Source organism: Pseudophryne corroboree, chromosome 7 (genome assembly GCF_028390025.1).
Source record: "Pseudophryne corroboree isolate aPseCor3 chromosome 7, aPseCor3.hap2, whole genome shotgun sequence".
In the NCBI taxonomy this organism is placed as follows: domain Eukaryota; kingdom Metazoa; phylum Chordata; class Amphibia; order Anura; family Myobatrachidae; genus Pseudophryne; species Pseudophryne corroboree.
In genome coordinates, this window is record NC_086450.1 from 495,390,576 (window position 1) to 495,406,700 (window position 16,125).

General features: G+C 42.0%; 1 protein-coding gene across 1 annotated transcript; it reads right to left on the bottom strand.

The window, feature by feature from the left end:
- Positions 1-12,257: 12,257 nt before the first annotated feature.
- Positions 12,258-14,579, bottom strand: LOC134945745 (uncharacterized). The gene is made up of 3 exons (XM_063935208.1): positions 14,349-14,579; positions 14,101-14,244; positions 12,258-13,996 (listed from the first exon to the last, which is right to left on the bottom strand). Exons 1-3 carry the CDS (start codon positions 14,503-14,505, stop codon positions 12,789-12,791), a joined length of 1,509 nt encoding a protein of 502 aa, XP_063791278.1. The 5' UTR covers positions 14,506-14,579; the 3' UTR covers positions 12,258-12,788.
- Positions 14,580-16,125: the final 1,546 nt, after the last annotated feature.

A 16,125-nucleotide genomic window follows, 5' to 3' on the forward strand; every position in this document is an offset into this window, starting at 1 on the left:
GTTGGGAGGTATGACACGTTCGGCGCACTTGGGACAGTTGGGGTATGACACGGTCAGCTCACCTGGGACAGTTGGGAGGTATGACATGGTCAGTGCACCAGGGACAGTTGGGAGGTATGACATGGTCAGCGCACCTGGGACAGTTGGGAGGTATGACATGGTCAGTGCACCAGGGACAGTTGAGAGGTATGACATGGTCAGCGCACCTGGGACAGTTGGGAGGTATGACACGGTCAGCGCACTTGGGACAGTTGGGAGGTATGACATGGTCAGCGCACCTGGGACAGTTGGGAGGTTTGTCATGATCAGTGCACCTGGGACAGTTGGGAGGTATGACATGGTCAGCGCACCTGGGACAGTTGAGAGGTATGACATGATCAGCGCACCTGGGACAGTTGGGAGGTATGACATGGTCAGCTCACCTGGGACATTTGGGGGGTATGACACGGTCTGCGCACCGAGGACAGTTGGGAGGTATGACATGGTCAGCGCACTTAGGACAGTTGGGAGGTATGACATGGTCAGCGCACCTGGAACAGTTGGGAGGTATGACATGGTCAGCGCACATGGGACAGTTGGGAGGTATGACCTGGTCAGCTCACCTTGGGCATTCGGGAAATATGACATGGTCAGCGCACCTGGGACAGTTGGGAGGTATGAAATGGTCAGCTCACCTGGGACATTCGGGAGGTATGACATGGTCAGCGCACTTGGGACAGTTGGGAGGTATGACATGGTCAGCGCACCTGGGACAGTTGGGAGGTATGACATGGTCAGCGCATCTGCGACAGTTGGGGTATGACACGATCAGTGCACCTGGGACAGTTGGGAGGTATGACATGGTCAGCGCAACTGGGACAGTTGGGGTATGACACGGTCAGAGCACTTAGGACAGTTGGGAGGTATGACATGGTCAGCGCACCTAGGACAGTTGGGAAGTATGACATGGTCAGCGCACCTGGGACAGTTGGGAGTTATGACATGGTCAGCGCACCTTGGACAGTTGGGAGGTATGACATGGTCAGCGCACCTGGGACAGATGGGGTATGACATGGTCAGTGCACCTGGGACAGTTGGGAGGTATGACATGGTCAGCGCACCAAGGACAGTTGGGAGGTATGACACGGTCAGAGCACCTGGGACAGTTGGGAGGTATGACATGGTCAGCGCATCTGGTACAGTTGGGGTATGACATGATCAGCGCACCTGGGACAGTTGGGAGGCATGACATGGTCAGCGCACCTGGGACAGTTGGGAGGTATGACACGGTCAGAGCACCTGGGACAGTTGGGAGGTATGACATGGTCAGCGCATCTGGGACTGTTGGGGTATGACATGATCAGCGCACCTGGGACAGTTGGGAGGCATGACATGGTCAGCGCACCTGGGACAGTTGGGGTATGACATGGTCAGCGCACCTGGGACAGTTGGGAGGTATGACACGGTCGGCGCACTTGGGACAGTTGGAGTATGACACAGTCAGCTCACCTGGGACAGTTGGGAGGTATGACATGGTCAGCGCACTTGGGACAGTTGGGAGTTATGACATGGTCAGCGCACCTGGGACAATTTGGAGGTATGACATGGTCAGTGCACCAGGGACAGTTGGGAGGTATGACATGGTCAGCGCACCTGGGACAGTTGGGAGGTATGACATGGTCAGTGCACCAGGGACAGTTGAGAGGTATGACATGGTCAGCGCACCTGGGACAGTTGGGAGGTATGACACGGTCAGCGCACTTGGGACAGTTGGGAGGTATGACATGGTCAGCGCACCTGGGACAGTTTAGAGGTATGACATGGTCAGTGCACCTGGGTCATTTGGGAGGTATGACACGGTCAGAGCACCTGGGACAGTTGGGAGGTATGACATGGTCAACGCATCTGGGACAGTTGGGGTATGACATGATCAGCGCACCTGGGACAGTTGGGAGGCATGACATGGTCAGCGCATCTGGGACAGTTGGGGTATGACATGGTCAGCGCACCTGGGACAGTTGGGAGGTATGACACGGTCGGCACACTTGGGACAGTTGGGAGGTATGACATGGTCAGCGAGTAGATAAAGTCAACCTTTCTGTCAAACTTGACAGTTGTTAACGCCCCCTTGCCCTAGGACCCGCCCCCTTTTAATATTAAATGATAGTGTTTTATATCGCTTAATATAAAATTAATATAAAATTTATAGTGTTCGATATTAAACCGTATTAAAAATTGTCGCGTAACACCAGTCGCAGAGTGTCGCGCAACACCCCGTCGCAGTATGTCACGCAACGCGGCGCGTCAAATCAGGCGGATGAAAGATGCATATTACACAGTGTTAAAACCAGGTAGTTTTAGCGGTATTGATAAATATTATGGGTCGGTTAAAAATAAATTTAAAAGATCCGACGTAAGAAAGTGGTTACAAGAACAAGACGCCTACACGCTGCACAAGCCAGCAAGAAAAAACTATAAAAGGAACATGATTTGTGTATCGGGTATAAACCAACAGTGGCAATGCGATTTGGTCTCGCTGATAGATTTGTCAAAATACAACGATGGCGTTAAATACATATTAACAATCATCGATATATTCAGTAAGAGGGTGTGGGGTGAAAGTCTGGCCGCTAAGAATGCAGCAACAGTCGCTAATGCTTTTGAAAAAATATTCCAGCGCGGTGATGTGCCGATGAAGCTACAAACCGATAATGGTAAAGAGTTTCTAAACAGAAGCCTAAAAAAGGTGTTAGAAAAATACGGTATAAAACATTTCACGACCAATAACGATGTGAAAGCGGCTGTTATAGAGCGCTTCAATAGGACTTTAAAAACACGCATGTGGCGCTATTTCACGGCAAAGAATACCTACAGATATATAGACGTTTTACAAGACTTCATACGCAGCTATAATAACACATACCATAGAACGATTAAGTGCGCTCCAAACGATGTGAATGACTCTAACGCGTTGAGTGTCTTCAAAACGACCTACGGTGATTACTTTAGAAGTAAGAAAGCCCCAGTTTGTTTAGGAATCGGTGACCACGTCCGTATTTCTAAATATAAGGACATATTTCAGAAAGGTTACGAACAGAGCTTTTCTGAGGAGATTTTTGTTGTACATAGTGTGAACACTAAAGGGATTAAACCGCTTTATAAGTTGGCAGATCTGTACGGTGAAGTTATAACAGGTAGTTTTTACCCCGAAGAGCTTCAAAGCATACCAAAAAACTATAACAGAGTTTACAAAGTGGAAAAGATTTTAAAAAATAAGACGGTCAGAGGCCGTAAATACGCTTTAGTCAAGTGGCGCGGTTACCCCGCAAAATTTAACAGTTGGGTCGCAGCATCGGTGATAAAAGACATATAAAGATCATCAGTATCTAACAAGACGAGCGATGGATGACAAGTCGTTCTACATAACCTTACCCAGCAACGCATCGGCTGTTACCTTCCCGCAAAATAAGATTTCTAACTATACGACAAAGTTGGCTAAACCGATAGACTTAAATGGCGAATGGGAAGTGGCACTTACTGAGATACAATACCCGCATACGTGGAATACATTGGATTTACAAGATTGTAGACTGCAATTATCATGGGATGGAACGGCGGAACAGCCGGTGGCGAGAGTCGCGAGTTTGTGCATTAAACCCGGTTTTTATGAGACAATCGAAGCGTTACTGAACGTAATCAACGCTGAAATTGTACAACTGAAACTGGACGTTGGATTAAGACTAACGTATGATCCATTTGCACGCGTTGTAACATGTGACAGTAAACTGTTGTATCAAATCCACGCCGGTTCTAAGCTGACATGGATACTGGGTTTACAACCTAAAACTAATATTTCTAAACCATGCGCCGACATCAAAGGCGGCCAATATACGATGTACGTGTACACAGACATTATCGAACACCAACGGGTCGGGGATAGTTATGTACCGCTACTTCGCACTGTTGAAATGAAGGGTTATAACAATGAGGTTGTCACAATACGATACGAGAAACCCGATTACGTACCATTGTGCAAAACACATTTTGACACGATAGCCATAGAGATAAAGAACGACCAAAACGAGAACATGGCATTTAAGTTTGGGAAAGCGATCGTGAAGCTACACTTCAGGCGCCGCAAAACTGAATTTTATTAACTAAGCAGAATGGTCGCTGTAAAAAATTATGGCGATCCGGGACTCTATGCGCAATATTATAAAACTCAAGCCGGTAATGGATTACCAGGTTTTCACGGCAGCGCATACATGTACGGCTGCGGTTTAGGCGGTATTTTTCGAAGTCTTTTCAGAAAAGCTGTTCCTCTTTTCCGGAGAGGTTTAGAGTTGGCTAAACCGCATATGAAGACAGCGGTTCGTAATATAGCGAAAGATGTTATCGGGCAAGCCACAACGGCCGTTGTGAATAAGATACACGAGGCGAACCAGGCAAAGCAAGACGGTTCAGGACTAATATATACAAGAAAAGGCGTGTCTAAAAGAAAACGGAAGCGTATGATAACGCTTCCGCCTTGGGACATACCCTTTTTAAATAAAAAACAGAGACGACGCAACTCAAAGAAGAAGAGAAAGCCGAAGAGTGCCGTTGGTGATATTTTTTAAACATGTCTTTCATACACCACGAATCCGTTGAATGTGCAAAAACAGAGCTGGATCTTTTTGACGTGCCCCCGACACAAACTAGCATAGAAAAAAGTCTATACGTCGAAGTTCAACCTTTAGCGGCGTTATCCGACACAGCACCGCTTGAATTTTATATAGCAGCCAGCGGTGAACACTACTACGATCTGAACAATACGCTGTTGTACGTGACATGCAAGATCGTACGAACCGATAACACGCCGATACCGCAAGGTGCGCGGGTCGCGCTTATTAATTACCCAATAGCGACCTTATTCAACCAAGTGGATGTAACTCTGGGCGACAGGCTCATATCACAATCCAACAATCTTTACGCATACCGCGCGTACATTGAGACTATATTAAATTACAGCTCGGACGCGTTGTCAACAAAACACACAACAGGACTATTTTACAAAGATGTGGATGGTGAATTTAACAACACGGCGCTGGACGGCCCGAATACGGGATTCAAAAAACGAGCAGGCGCAACAACGCAGAGTCGCACTGTTGAACTGCTAGGCCCGCTTCACTGCGACCTTTTCCATCAACATAAACTAATTTTAAACGCCGTTGATCTGAAGATTAAACTAACCAGAAACAAAGACGCATTCTGCTTAATGTCATCTGAGGCGGATGCCTTTAAAATACAGATCACAGCTGCATCCCTGTTCGTGAAAAGAGTTCAGGTCTCACCGGCCGTGCGGATTGGGCACGCGCAGGCTCTGTTAAACGGTAACGCGAAATACGCGATTGACCGCGTTGGGATGAAAATCTACAGCGTACCAGCAGGCAGTAGAGTATTTAATCTAGAAAATTTATTTTTAGGACAAGTGCCGAAAACAGTTATAGCCGGTTTCGTGGATAACGAATCATTTTCAGGAATACATAACAGGAACCCCCTGTGCTTTGAACACAAAAATGTAAGTTTTGCGTCCCTTTATCTGGATGGAACGCCGCACCCCGCCAAGCCATTTCAACCCGACTTTGAAAGCGGTAATGCTGTAAGAGAGTATATGTCACTCATACAGATCACAAATAAGCAGAAATCTGACAATGGTATACTGATTGACCGCGAAGAGTACATCAGGGGCTACACGCTATTTGCTTTTGACCTTTCACCAGAACAGGAGTGTGGAGAACACCTTTCCCTGATAAGAACAGGCAATCTACGTGCCGAATTCCGCTTTGCAGAAGCGTTGGACCGGACAGTCAATGTGATAATATATGCTCTATTTGATAACATCATCGAGATTAATCAAAGGCGCGATGTGCTGTACGATTATCTATAAATGAAATAAACTAACACTATGCTGCTGAAAAAATGAACACATTACAGATAAACTGTATTCTGTACGCCGTGCAAAGCACAAGGCATATTTTTAAAGGAACGTATCCGTGCGATATGTTGCCGGTCAGTAAACTGTCGCAATACCCCTGCGCGTTTGTAATCAATACGCATAGCAGCGGGCAGCCGGGTGAGCACTGGCTGGCCGCTTATTTTAACGAACAGCGTGAATGTTACTTTTTTGATTCTTACGGGTTAGCCCCTGACAGCCCCCTATTCCCAAAAGCGATAATAAATTTTTTAAACTTGAATTCAAAAAGTGTTTATCACCAAAATAAGCAGTTGCAAAATTTTAACAGCACCGTTTGCGGTCAATATTGCATATACTTTATATTTTACATGTGTAAAAAATACAAATATGTGGATGTACTGGCCCGTTTTAGTGATGACACAAAACGTAATGATTGTTTTGTTTCAAATTTTGTAAGACGACTCCCAAGAAGCCATTGTCTGAGTCATTATGAATATAGATATATACAGAATTGTGTAACTTGTAACCAACGCTGTGCGTGAAGCGTTTTATGTACAACGTGTCATAACTATGACACGTTGTACATAAAACGCTTCACGCACAACGCTGTGTGTGAAGCGTGTTACGCACAACGTTGTATTGTTTGTGTAACTTGTAATCAACATTCTGTTTGATACGTTTTATGTACAACGCATCATATCTATGATGTTTTTCTAATAAACAACGTTGTTTATTAAACTTTATATCGTGTGCTTGAAATTTCTTCCGTTTACAGCAATAGAAACAAAGAACAAAACGTTGTTTTATAAAGCATAAGCATATTTTATTGATATATGTATATATATATATATAACACGGTAAAGATGCATTTAAAACATTACATAAAATATTATTGACATAAGTTAAACATTGTGGCGCAAAATACCAACACAAAATACAGTGTATAAAAATAATATAAATTAGTTATATGTTATAGTTTCAGCCACTGTGAATCCTGAAATAGATTTACGGATCTTTTCCTAGGCAGTAAGTAACCGTGCGGTGTTGTTAAACCTGGGGGACTTAAAACATTTATTCGCCCTTTGTTAAGGGTTTGTAACGACATGGGCGATGTCACAGCGCCATCAGAGTCATCCTGCATCTCAGCTTTTAATCGTTCTAAACACATTCTATTCCCCGCATTGGCTATGACGGTTGAGGGAATATTCAATTCAGACATAGCCCGCATAAATTCAGGCCAACCATTCGGTATATTACGGATCGACACACCGTTACTTTGCGTGATGCTTCTTATTAAATCTAACATGTTGGAACCAGGCACAGTGACACCTTTGTACAGAAACTCCCCTTTACTGTTCCAGTCTGTGATGTGTTTAGAGCGTGTCATTTTACTCAATAGTATTTCACAGTTTTTCTTATACCGGTCATTAACACCGCTCAAAAGCTCATGATAAACAGCATCGGGGGCAATAGGCTGTGTCGTATTATTTGATTCATCAACAGATTTTGCAACGGGTGATAAAAGAGCTAAAGTTGACATTTCACTATCAGCCTGCTTACTCAACACCAGGTATCTCTGCAACAACATTGTATATCGCTTTGCTTTTTCATATTCTGATAAATCATTATTCTGTAGTATTTTCACGATCTCTACATCTAGACCGTGCGTTGCTGTTTTACGTATGTCGTCGCTGTTCGTTTTATTATGTAAACGTTCTATCTGATTCTGAGGCACCAGATACATTTTCTCAGCGTACTCCATCAGCGATTAGACAATAGTCCTGTAATTAGCGGTATAGCAAAACCAAGCAGCGAGCCGATAAAACCACCCGACTGTTTAACCAGAATCTTCTTTTTTCCAATGGCACATTTCTTATTACAAAGTGATTTTATAAGCGCACGCTTCTTTTTAAGGTAGTTCAGCTGCCGCTGAGACAGCGGTATTTTGCCTTTAAGCGTGTTGAGCGCTATCTCACAAATGGCCGTGACTAAATCGTTTGAAGCGTTGGATAAAATAGCATTTCTTTGGATTGGTGTTGCTTTAATTAACGTTTTTAAAAGCACCCAATTACGTCTTATCCGCCCCGACATGTTCACCGTTGTTAGAATGGCAACAAGTGACTAAAGGTTGTACTGTTATAGCTTTATAGAACCACGCTTCTTAATGACAAAAGCGACAGGCTTGTCTGGTGGGAATAAGCCGCTTCGTAAACGATAATCGTCAAGAGCGTTGTTTCTTAAATCAACCAGCAAATACCCATAAGGGGCAGCCGTCGCGGATTCATAGGATTCGAGAAAAAAACGATGTTTCGATGGGTACATTTGTCTAGCCAGAATGCCCACCTGCATTTTATCCCTGGGGTTTTTGAACAGGACCATATATTTTGTGTTTAAATGTATAGTTCTGCTCTTTTTACCTTGACAAAATATGTTTTGGACAAGGTACAGGATACTGAGATTACGATGATGTACATACTTTGTGAAAGCCTTCTCAACCTCAGAATTATTACTTGCCGCGTCCATCAAATCATCAATCACTGTTAAATTAACCTTATCAGGGGGAAAAAGTTGATCATCGCTAAAAGACTCTGGTAACCCCTCTATAAAGCGCGTACCGGGGTAATCACGCAGAAGTTGGTCGTATATAGGTTGCCAACAGGTGTAAAACCAAACAACATTATCAGGTACATGAGTCATATGTGTTGCAGCGTGTTGCAACAGCGTTTTGACAAAATAACTTTTACCCGAATTGGACGGCCCCGCTAAAATACATGAGAAAGGGTGTTGAAATCTGGTGTCCATCTTAATAGCCGAACGGCAGTGTTGTGAAGTTGTCCGTAAGAGACCGTTTAGTATAAACACACCTTTGCGTCTTCTGCAAAGTACGCGTCTCTATCTGCCAGCACTTTTTCACACGTACTATACCGGGTTGACGGATCACAACCTTTTTCTGGTCATCGCCTTCGGGGTTTAAAGGATAATCTAAGACCAGTTCTTTCAGGCTGTCAAAGTTAACGTGCTGCGCATTATCAACATTGAGCGTTATACCTTTAACTTTTAAACAGGTCTTTCCGTTGTTTAGTCGATAGCCGTATGACTTGGGACCGGCTGAGACAAATTCTGTTATATGTGTGCCTGTGGGCAGTTCGCTGGTCAACTCACCTAAATAATCACCCAATGGCGGGCTCCAGTCACCGGGTCTACTGACAAAAATTACAGAATCGGTGTCGTGATAAAGACATCTATCTTGTAATCTATACAGTAGTTTGTACAGTTCAACACGTGCATAAGCCGTTGTAAAGATGGCTATAGTTACATTTGAAATTGCACCCCTGGTGTAATGATCTTTGGAATACTTCCAATTTACCATAACTGTATCATCGTCAATAAAATCCAAAGCGGACACGTCATAGTACGGTAAGAACGCGTATTCAAAAAGTTTGTCGGGGTCAGTCACTAGACACGTATTGGGCATGTTGCTACGTTGACCAAATTTACCCCATAAGGAATTTAAAAACAATTTTGAAATTTGTCTTTTAGCGGGGTTGATTTCTATGTGTTCGGGTCGTAAAGACACGCCTTCATTTTTTTGATAGGCGTCTATATACTCTTGGCGTTTCTCGGCGTCTGTACACCATTCGGGATAACCAGAGGCCTCTTGTTTATCCCTGAGGTGCGTTTTAATGTAGCCTGAAAACAATTTGTCAGATCTCTCATCAAAATGCCACACCTCATAGATTTTACATACCTTGTAACCCATTTCTACAGCCAAGTTTAGTTCCACGGTACACCATGTACCGATGAGCGCACGTTTTTCTGAATCATGAACGCACGGCTCAGTCTGTCCAGACTCAGCGCATGTGCGACATAATGGAAACATTAACTTGCCGCCCATTTTAACCGGCAGAACCGGAAAGAATAGGCCACGAGGTGGGTAAACTTTAACCCTGGCAAAACCGAAATACTTTGTGACATCACCAAAGTCCTTATAAATAATGCGTGGGTGCTGTATAGGATACGTTTTGGTTTTATTAACATACGGATAGAGGCTGGTGAAATCAAAATAGTGTATTTTTTCATCACAGCCTGTTTTGTGATACAGCTTTATGGCGTTTGTGCGCCCGCCATAAAGAGCATCACGTGGCTCCAAGGGTTCGGGTAAATCTTTACCCTTCAGAAAAGCCTGTAGATCCGCATCAGAATCTAGCATAGACTTCCATTCACAACCCCAGATTTCACGTATCTGAAATCCACAACGTTTAAGGTAGTGCAACTTTACCTGCGTCTTGTGGTGTAATTGACCGTAGGTCGTTTTAGTCAGTTTGTTTTTATCATCGGCGTTGTAACAAGCACCACAGCCGTGGTAAAAACAACCTTGGAATTCAAATGCAGTGGGTGTTCCGTTAATCACGGCATAACCATCCAGGCTGTATTTACCAACTTTCTTCTCACCCCCTTGTAAAGCGTGTCTTATACTCACCCCTTCTTTGTGTTCTATGTACATTAACCACTGTATGGCGGGCGTTGAGTAACGCTTCTGCGTCTTGTGATAGTTATCACCCGGTACAAGCGCCAGTGTCTTTTCCTGTAAAAATTTACACCGGTACATGGCCATGCATACGCTCGCCAACGTGACTAATTGAAAAGCCTCGATGTGACGTTTAACCACAACCTTTTTTTTTTTCTTTGTTATTAGAAACTCCTGTTCTGTCATGGCTATAACAGCAGATCTGAAAGCATCACAAGCTTTTTGTAATATTTTCACATCGTCTTTACAATATCGCACGAGCTCTTTTTGAAAGTTAAACGGTTTGTGTACGCACTGTTTATACCAAGCTGTAAACTCAGATAATTCATCAGGCATCATGTATTGTGGACCAAAATACTCTATTGACGGCATAGTTCCTATGTAATTTTGGTTATCAGCTGTGTTAAAAAAATGTGGGAAATAACCTTTGGTACCGTCAAACCCCATCGCCTTTGGTAACTTGCTAAGCCGCATGGGTAAAAAATTTAAAGAGTCGATAAATCTTATCTTCAAATCTTTTACCGTGATGCACATTATGTTGCCGCCTCTAGATAATAATTCAATCTTTAATTTCTCCTTAATCAGCTGGCGCAGCACAAAATATGCATCATAGCGACCTGCATTATGGGCTATGAATGTGTAATGCTCAAATTTTGGTTTCATGAACGTCTTTACAAAGTCTTCGATACACGCAACACCCTTAAACTCCCAGTCTTTCTCACCCGTTAATGTTAAAGCGTAACAGTAGTTTGGTATGTGCACACCCGTCTCCTGCATACACTCAAAATCATAAAAGATGTATTTCTTTGTGGGCTCTTCCGGCTTGATGGTTTGTATATAGCACAAATGGTTCGAAAACCCATCAACGAACACCTTACAAATGGGGCACTTTAGGCCTCTGCAGTTATGATCTGTTCGCCTGTAGAGACAACACTTGTCACAATATACATGTTCAAGACAGGATATTTTGTGATCAAGAGCTAAAGCTTTGTGTAGCTCTAAACACTCGTTTGATCGACAAAATACCCTACACACCGAACACCTTAAAGCCGTCACACCGTCGTCAATACAAGCCGGCCTGTGACAAGCCTTACAAAAGAAAAGACAATCGTGATTATTTCTATGATGGTAAGCGCTATGACAACGGACGCAGTAATATCGGGCACCAAGAAACGCTTTGATATCGAGTATCCCATAAAAGTGACAATCGTGATATAGCACAAAGATCGTGTCTTTGTAACGACTGTCTGCACTGTAGTATTTCCAAGACCCTTGACTGTAATAGAGGAGATTGATGGATACTTTTAAATAATTTTCAAAAATTGCAACATCGCTAAAGCTGACCGCTTTATCAAGCGGCAGATTCAAAGCTTTATGTAGTTGGATCGCTCTCTCCTGTATTACATGATCATTGGCATTGTTACCTTTATCCAGAAGTTTACAGACGCTAGCGGCCAAACACAGGTTATTACCTACGCGTCTGAAGTCATAGAGATATCTCTTTCTTTTATCTATTATTAAACTTTGGGGCAGGCGCTGTAAACTACGCCCAGTCAAACCAGACCCTGCCCTGTTTTTAAAAATACTGATCACAAATCTTAAGCCTGTGGATAATAAGAATTCAGCGTTACTTTGAAGCGTGTTTGTAATCTGATTCAAAAAACTGGCAGCGTCTAATGTTTCTTGCGGCTTACGATGCGAATAGATGGCATTGTGTAACCCACCCCCCTCCAATCTAAGCTGAACGCGGTCGGCCGGATCCACGCCCGCAAGGACACCATCGAGCATGGCCTGTATAGCCGTATGAATGGCTCGAACCCCCTCTACAAATGATGTAACCCTGTCCAAATTAACAAACCGATAGTGATTGTGGTACTCAACGGCTCTGAAATTCGGTCGTTGTCGTTCATAACTGTTAATTGCCTCTAAGTATACATGTTGCCGACCTTCGTCATTACCGGGTGACTCAACACGGCCTGCATCATCATATATGGGGCTTGCATCGCGCTCAATATTGTCAGCCTGTGATTCGTCATTCGGTAATGCATGGGGTGGGGATTGATCTAAATCTACACGCCTCGCACTGTGCTGACCGCCTACCACATGTTCCCTGTGCCGCTTGCGTTTTCTCAATTGGCCACCTACCGCATGTTCCCTGTGCCGCTTGCGCTTTCTCGATCTGATTAATGTTGTTACAGCCTGTTTCACCTTTGCGCGTCGGAATAACTGTGAGATCTTGTATGTTAAACAAGGTTTAATTCGTGGTTTTTTTTTACAGTCATTTAAATTTAAAACACGTTTCAAACCATTGCCTAGCATGCCTAGTCACGGATCAGTTTCATTTATTTCTGCAAAATGATGTATGTTGGCTTTAATAAATTCAGTGGTCTTAACCGACCGATCTATGTATTTTGACATGACATTCATATACGTCTCAACAACTTCTTTAACAATGTCTTGTTTACATTTACTACCGTGGCACACACCTTTAATGTGTTTTAACAAGTATCCGGCTTTTACGCCCATGTTCTCAACATCTTCCCGTATCTTACCCAACAGCGCGTAAAATTGTATTTCAGCGTCTTGGCCTAATTGTTCTGAATTTTGACATTCATCAACTATGTCGGGCGCTAGCCCTCGCGCCGGTACACAAGCATCAGCCGATGCGTGTACCAGGGCTGTCGTTGTAAAAATATTGGGCATTGATGTTACACAATCAACCGTTGTAGTATCACCAGGTATTCCTGCAACGGCTGATAATACTTCATCAGAACTATTCTGCGGATCTTGTGTCGTTGACTCTACACAGTTTGTAATAAGCTCTTGCCCATTTATGTCATCAATATCTGATATCACAGGATTACCGGCTATGTGTCTTGTTTCTGTTTCAGAGCAATCCTGTGTATCGGTAATAGTGATGACATCGGATTGCGACAATTGCTTAACATTACTTCTTGAGTCAATATTTGATAACAAACCAATGCCTGCTATGTGTCTTGTTTCTGTTTCAGAACAAACCTGTGTATCTGGAATTGTGATTACAGCGGATTGCGACAATTGCTTAACATTACTTCTTGAGAGACGCGATGCCCTCTTAACCTTTACAGTCTTTGTATTACCAGCGACATCCCGGTCTGCAGTGTTAAACGCTGTGTGTTTTGATGTTACAGCAACATCATTACTTACGCATGATACAGTTTGTAACGCGATCCTTCTCCGTTGCGGCTTATCATTTTCGGAATATGACAATTTTCTTTTCAGATCTGTAAATGTTGAATTATGACTTCTCTCATTCGTTCTTGGTCGAGCTGGCTTTCGTTTGTTCGGGACGATACAGCCGTTATGCACAGCCATAACTGATGACCTAGCAACGTCCTTATGTACAATTGCCGGCGTTACGAATTGATGGTTCTCCGCTTCAGCGGCGGTTGTGCGTTTTGATATTTTCCCGCTTGTACTAGGTCTGTGTATCTGCGCGCATGTATCACTGACTGTTGGTATCAAAGGAGCATAGCGTCTTGCTACAGCATCATCTGTAATACATATATTATAAAATAAATATAAACGACTCTGCATGTAAATCAGTATTTAAATCACCGCATAACAATATACCATATAACAGTGTTTGATTACACACCTGCTGCTGCGAATTGATGGCTTTCCGTTTCAGCGGCGGTTGTGCGTTTTGATATTTTCCCGCTTGTACTAAGACGGGGTATTTGCGCTACTGTATCACATCCTGATGGTATCGTCGGCGCATAACGCATTGCTACAGCGTCATCTGTAATACATATATTATAAAATAAATATAAACAACGCTGCCTGAAAATCAGCATTTAAATCAACGCATAACAATATACCATATAACAGTGCTTGATTACACACCTGCTTTATATTCGAATGTTTTAGCACGACCCCCTGTCGCGTGTGGGAAAAACGGTTGCTCATCAACAACATTGCTGTTCTGTATAGATGTGTTGTGACAATAATCAGGTTTGTTCAATATATCCCGTAGAATAACATCAGCCGTCGCATCATCCATTTTTGTGGCATCTTTAGCCGGTGAAAAATGAAAAATAAAAATAAAAAAAATAAAAAATATTACATACGGTATAAAATTAGAATAACATGAAAAAGCGATTCATTACTGAGAATATAAAGTGTGTACAGTTGACAACAAATCAGCACAACTGTACAAGGTTTATTTTTAATTCTTTAGCCGTGGAAAAATAAAAAATAAAATGAAAAATAAATAAAGATATCATGTTACTCACAATCTGGCGCCAATTCCAAAATATTATTAAAATCCGGTATAGCGCTGAAGTCTAAGCCAAAGGGACTATCAACAGACAAATCGAGATTCTCTGTATTTGTGATTACTGTCAAATCGTGGGAAATAAAAATGAGAAAATAATAATTATTTAATAATTACTATTTAATAATTACTTATCAATGTATCCAGACTGTTGTACGTTCATACTATTTAAACTTTTAAAAATGAACAAATTGTAGACCTTGACTATAATTTCATACTATTTAAACTTGAAATATAAATAAAAACGCGTCAATGTCCTTTATAGACATAGCTTACTTTGAGAGGTTTGATAACTTGGCAAAGCATCATCATCATCAGAAGAAGAAGATCTGTTTCTAACCATGAAAGTGTTTTTGTTGTTGATGTTCTGCATTGTCTGTCTCTGAAAATGAGAGACGGTTAATTTTAGTTGAAATATTGTGTTGGCGCATTCCCAAAATGAACCACTAGATGTCGCTATTACCACATATTTAAATAACATTCAGACAGCCACATTATTAAAACTATATGTTCTATGTGTTACAATGCATCGCTAAACAACTACATCAATGTGGTATACCCACATTGATGTTGCTGTTTAGCGATGCATTTCACATATGAGTGCATAATGCGCTTTGTACAATAGGTTTGAAATATTAACATATTATACATGTATGCCTAAAAACAAAGGATGCAATGGCAGGACAGAATCGTGTAACAGTGTGTATATCGTGGCATAGAAACAACATATTTAAACAGCATTCAGAGCCATATTTGTAAAATAAATAAAAAAAAAAATAAAAAAAAAAATGCAATATGTATAAATATAATAATAATAATAATAATTATGATAATAATAATAATAATAATAATAACAACAACACTTACCATTATAACTTCAAGTGTGTATAGCTGTGCGGCTTCAGTTGAAATTTCTTCTCAGTGCACTTCAGTGATGTGGTCTGTTCTTATAACACTGGCTGTGAGCCATATGGCCCCCACCAACCTGTGGTACGCCGTCCCACATTTCCAAGATGCTTGGGCGGGACTTTTAAATATATAAATTCTAGTCTATAATTTAGTAAATGTGATAAATATTTTCAGTTACAATAAAGATATAATCTTTTAGCTGTTTCTTAAATGTCATACACAGTGCATCAAACGCATACCAAATACATTTATATTATATATACAGAAGAAAAAAAATAAATAAATAAATAAAAAAAAAAAAAATCCTGAGTGGTCTAAACTACTTGTATAGATTGAATGGATGTCATTCCAAATGGGTATATCTTATACTGTAGAATATGAGGCTCATAAAAAGCGCATAAATTATTTAATAATAAAATGAATTTATAAAAAGCATTA

Bases quoted from the DNA above. Each gene is read 5' to 3' on its own strand.
- LOC134945745 (XM_063935208.1), bottom strand. From the start codon at position 14,505: ATGGATGATGCGACGGCTGATGTTATTCTACGGGATATATTGAACAAA. The intron at 14,245-14,348 runs GTGTGTAATCAA...TATGTATTACAG, and splicing joins AACATTCGAATATAAAGCAG to ATGACGCTGTAGCAATGCGT. The intron at 13,997-14,100 runs GTGTGTAATCAA...TATGTATTACAG, and splicing joins CCATCAATTCGCAGCAGCAG to ATGATGCTGTAGCAAGACGC.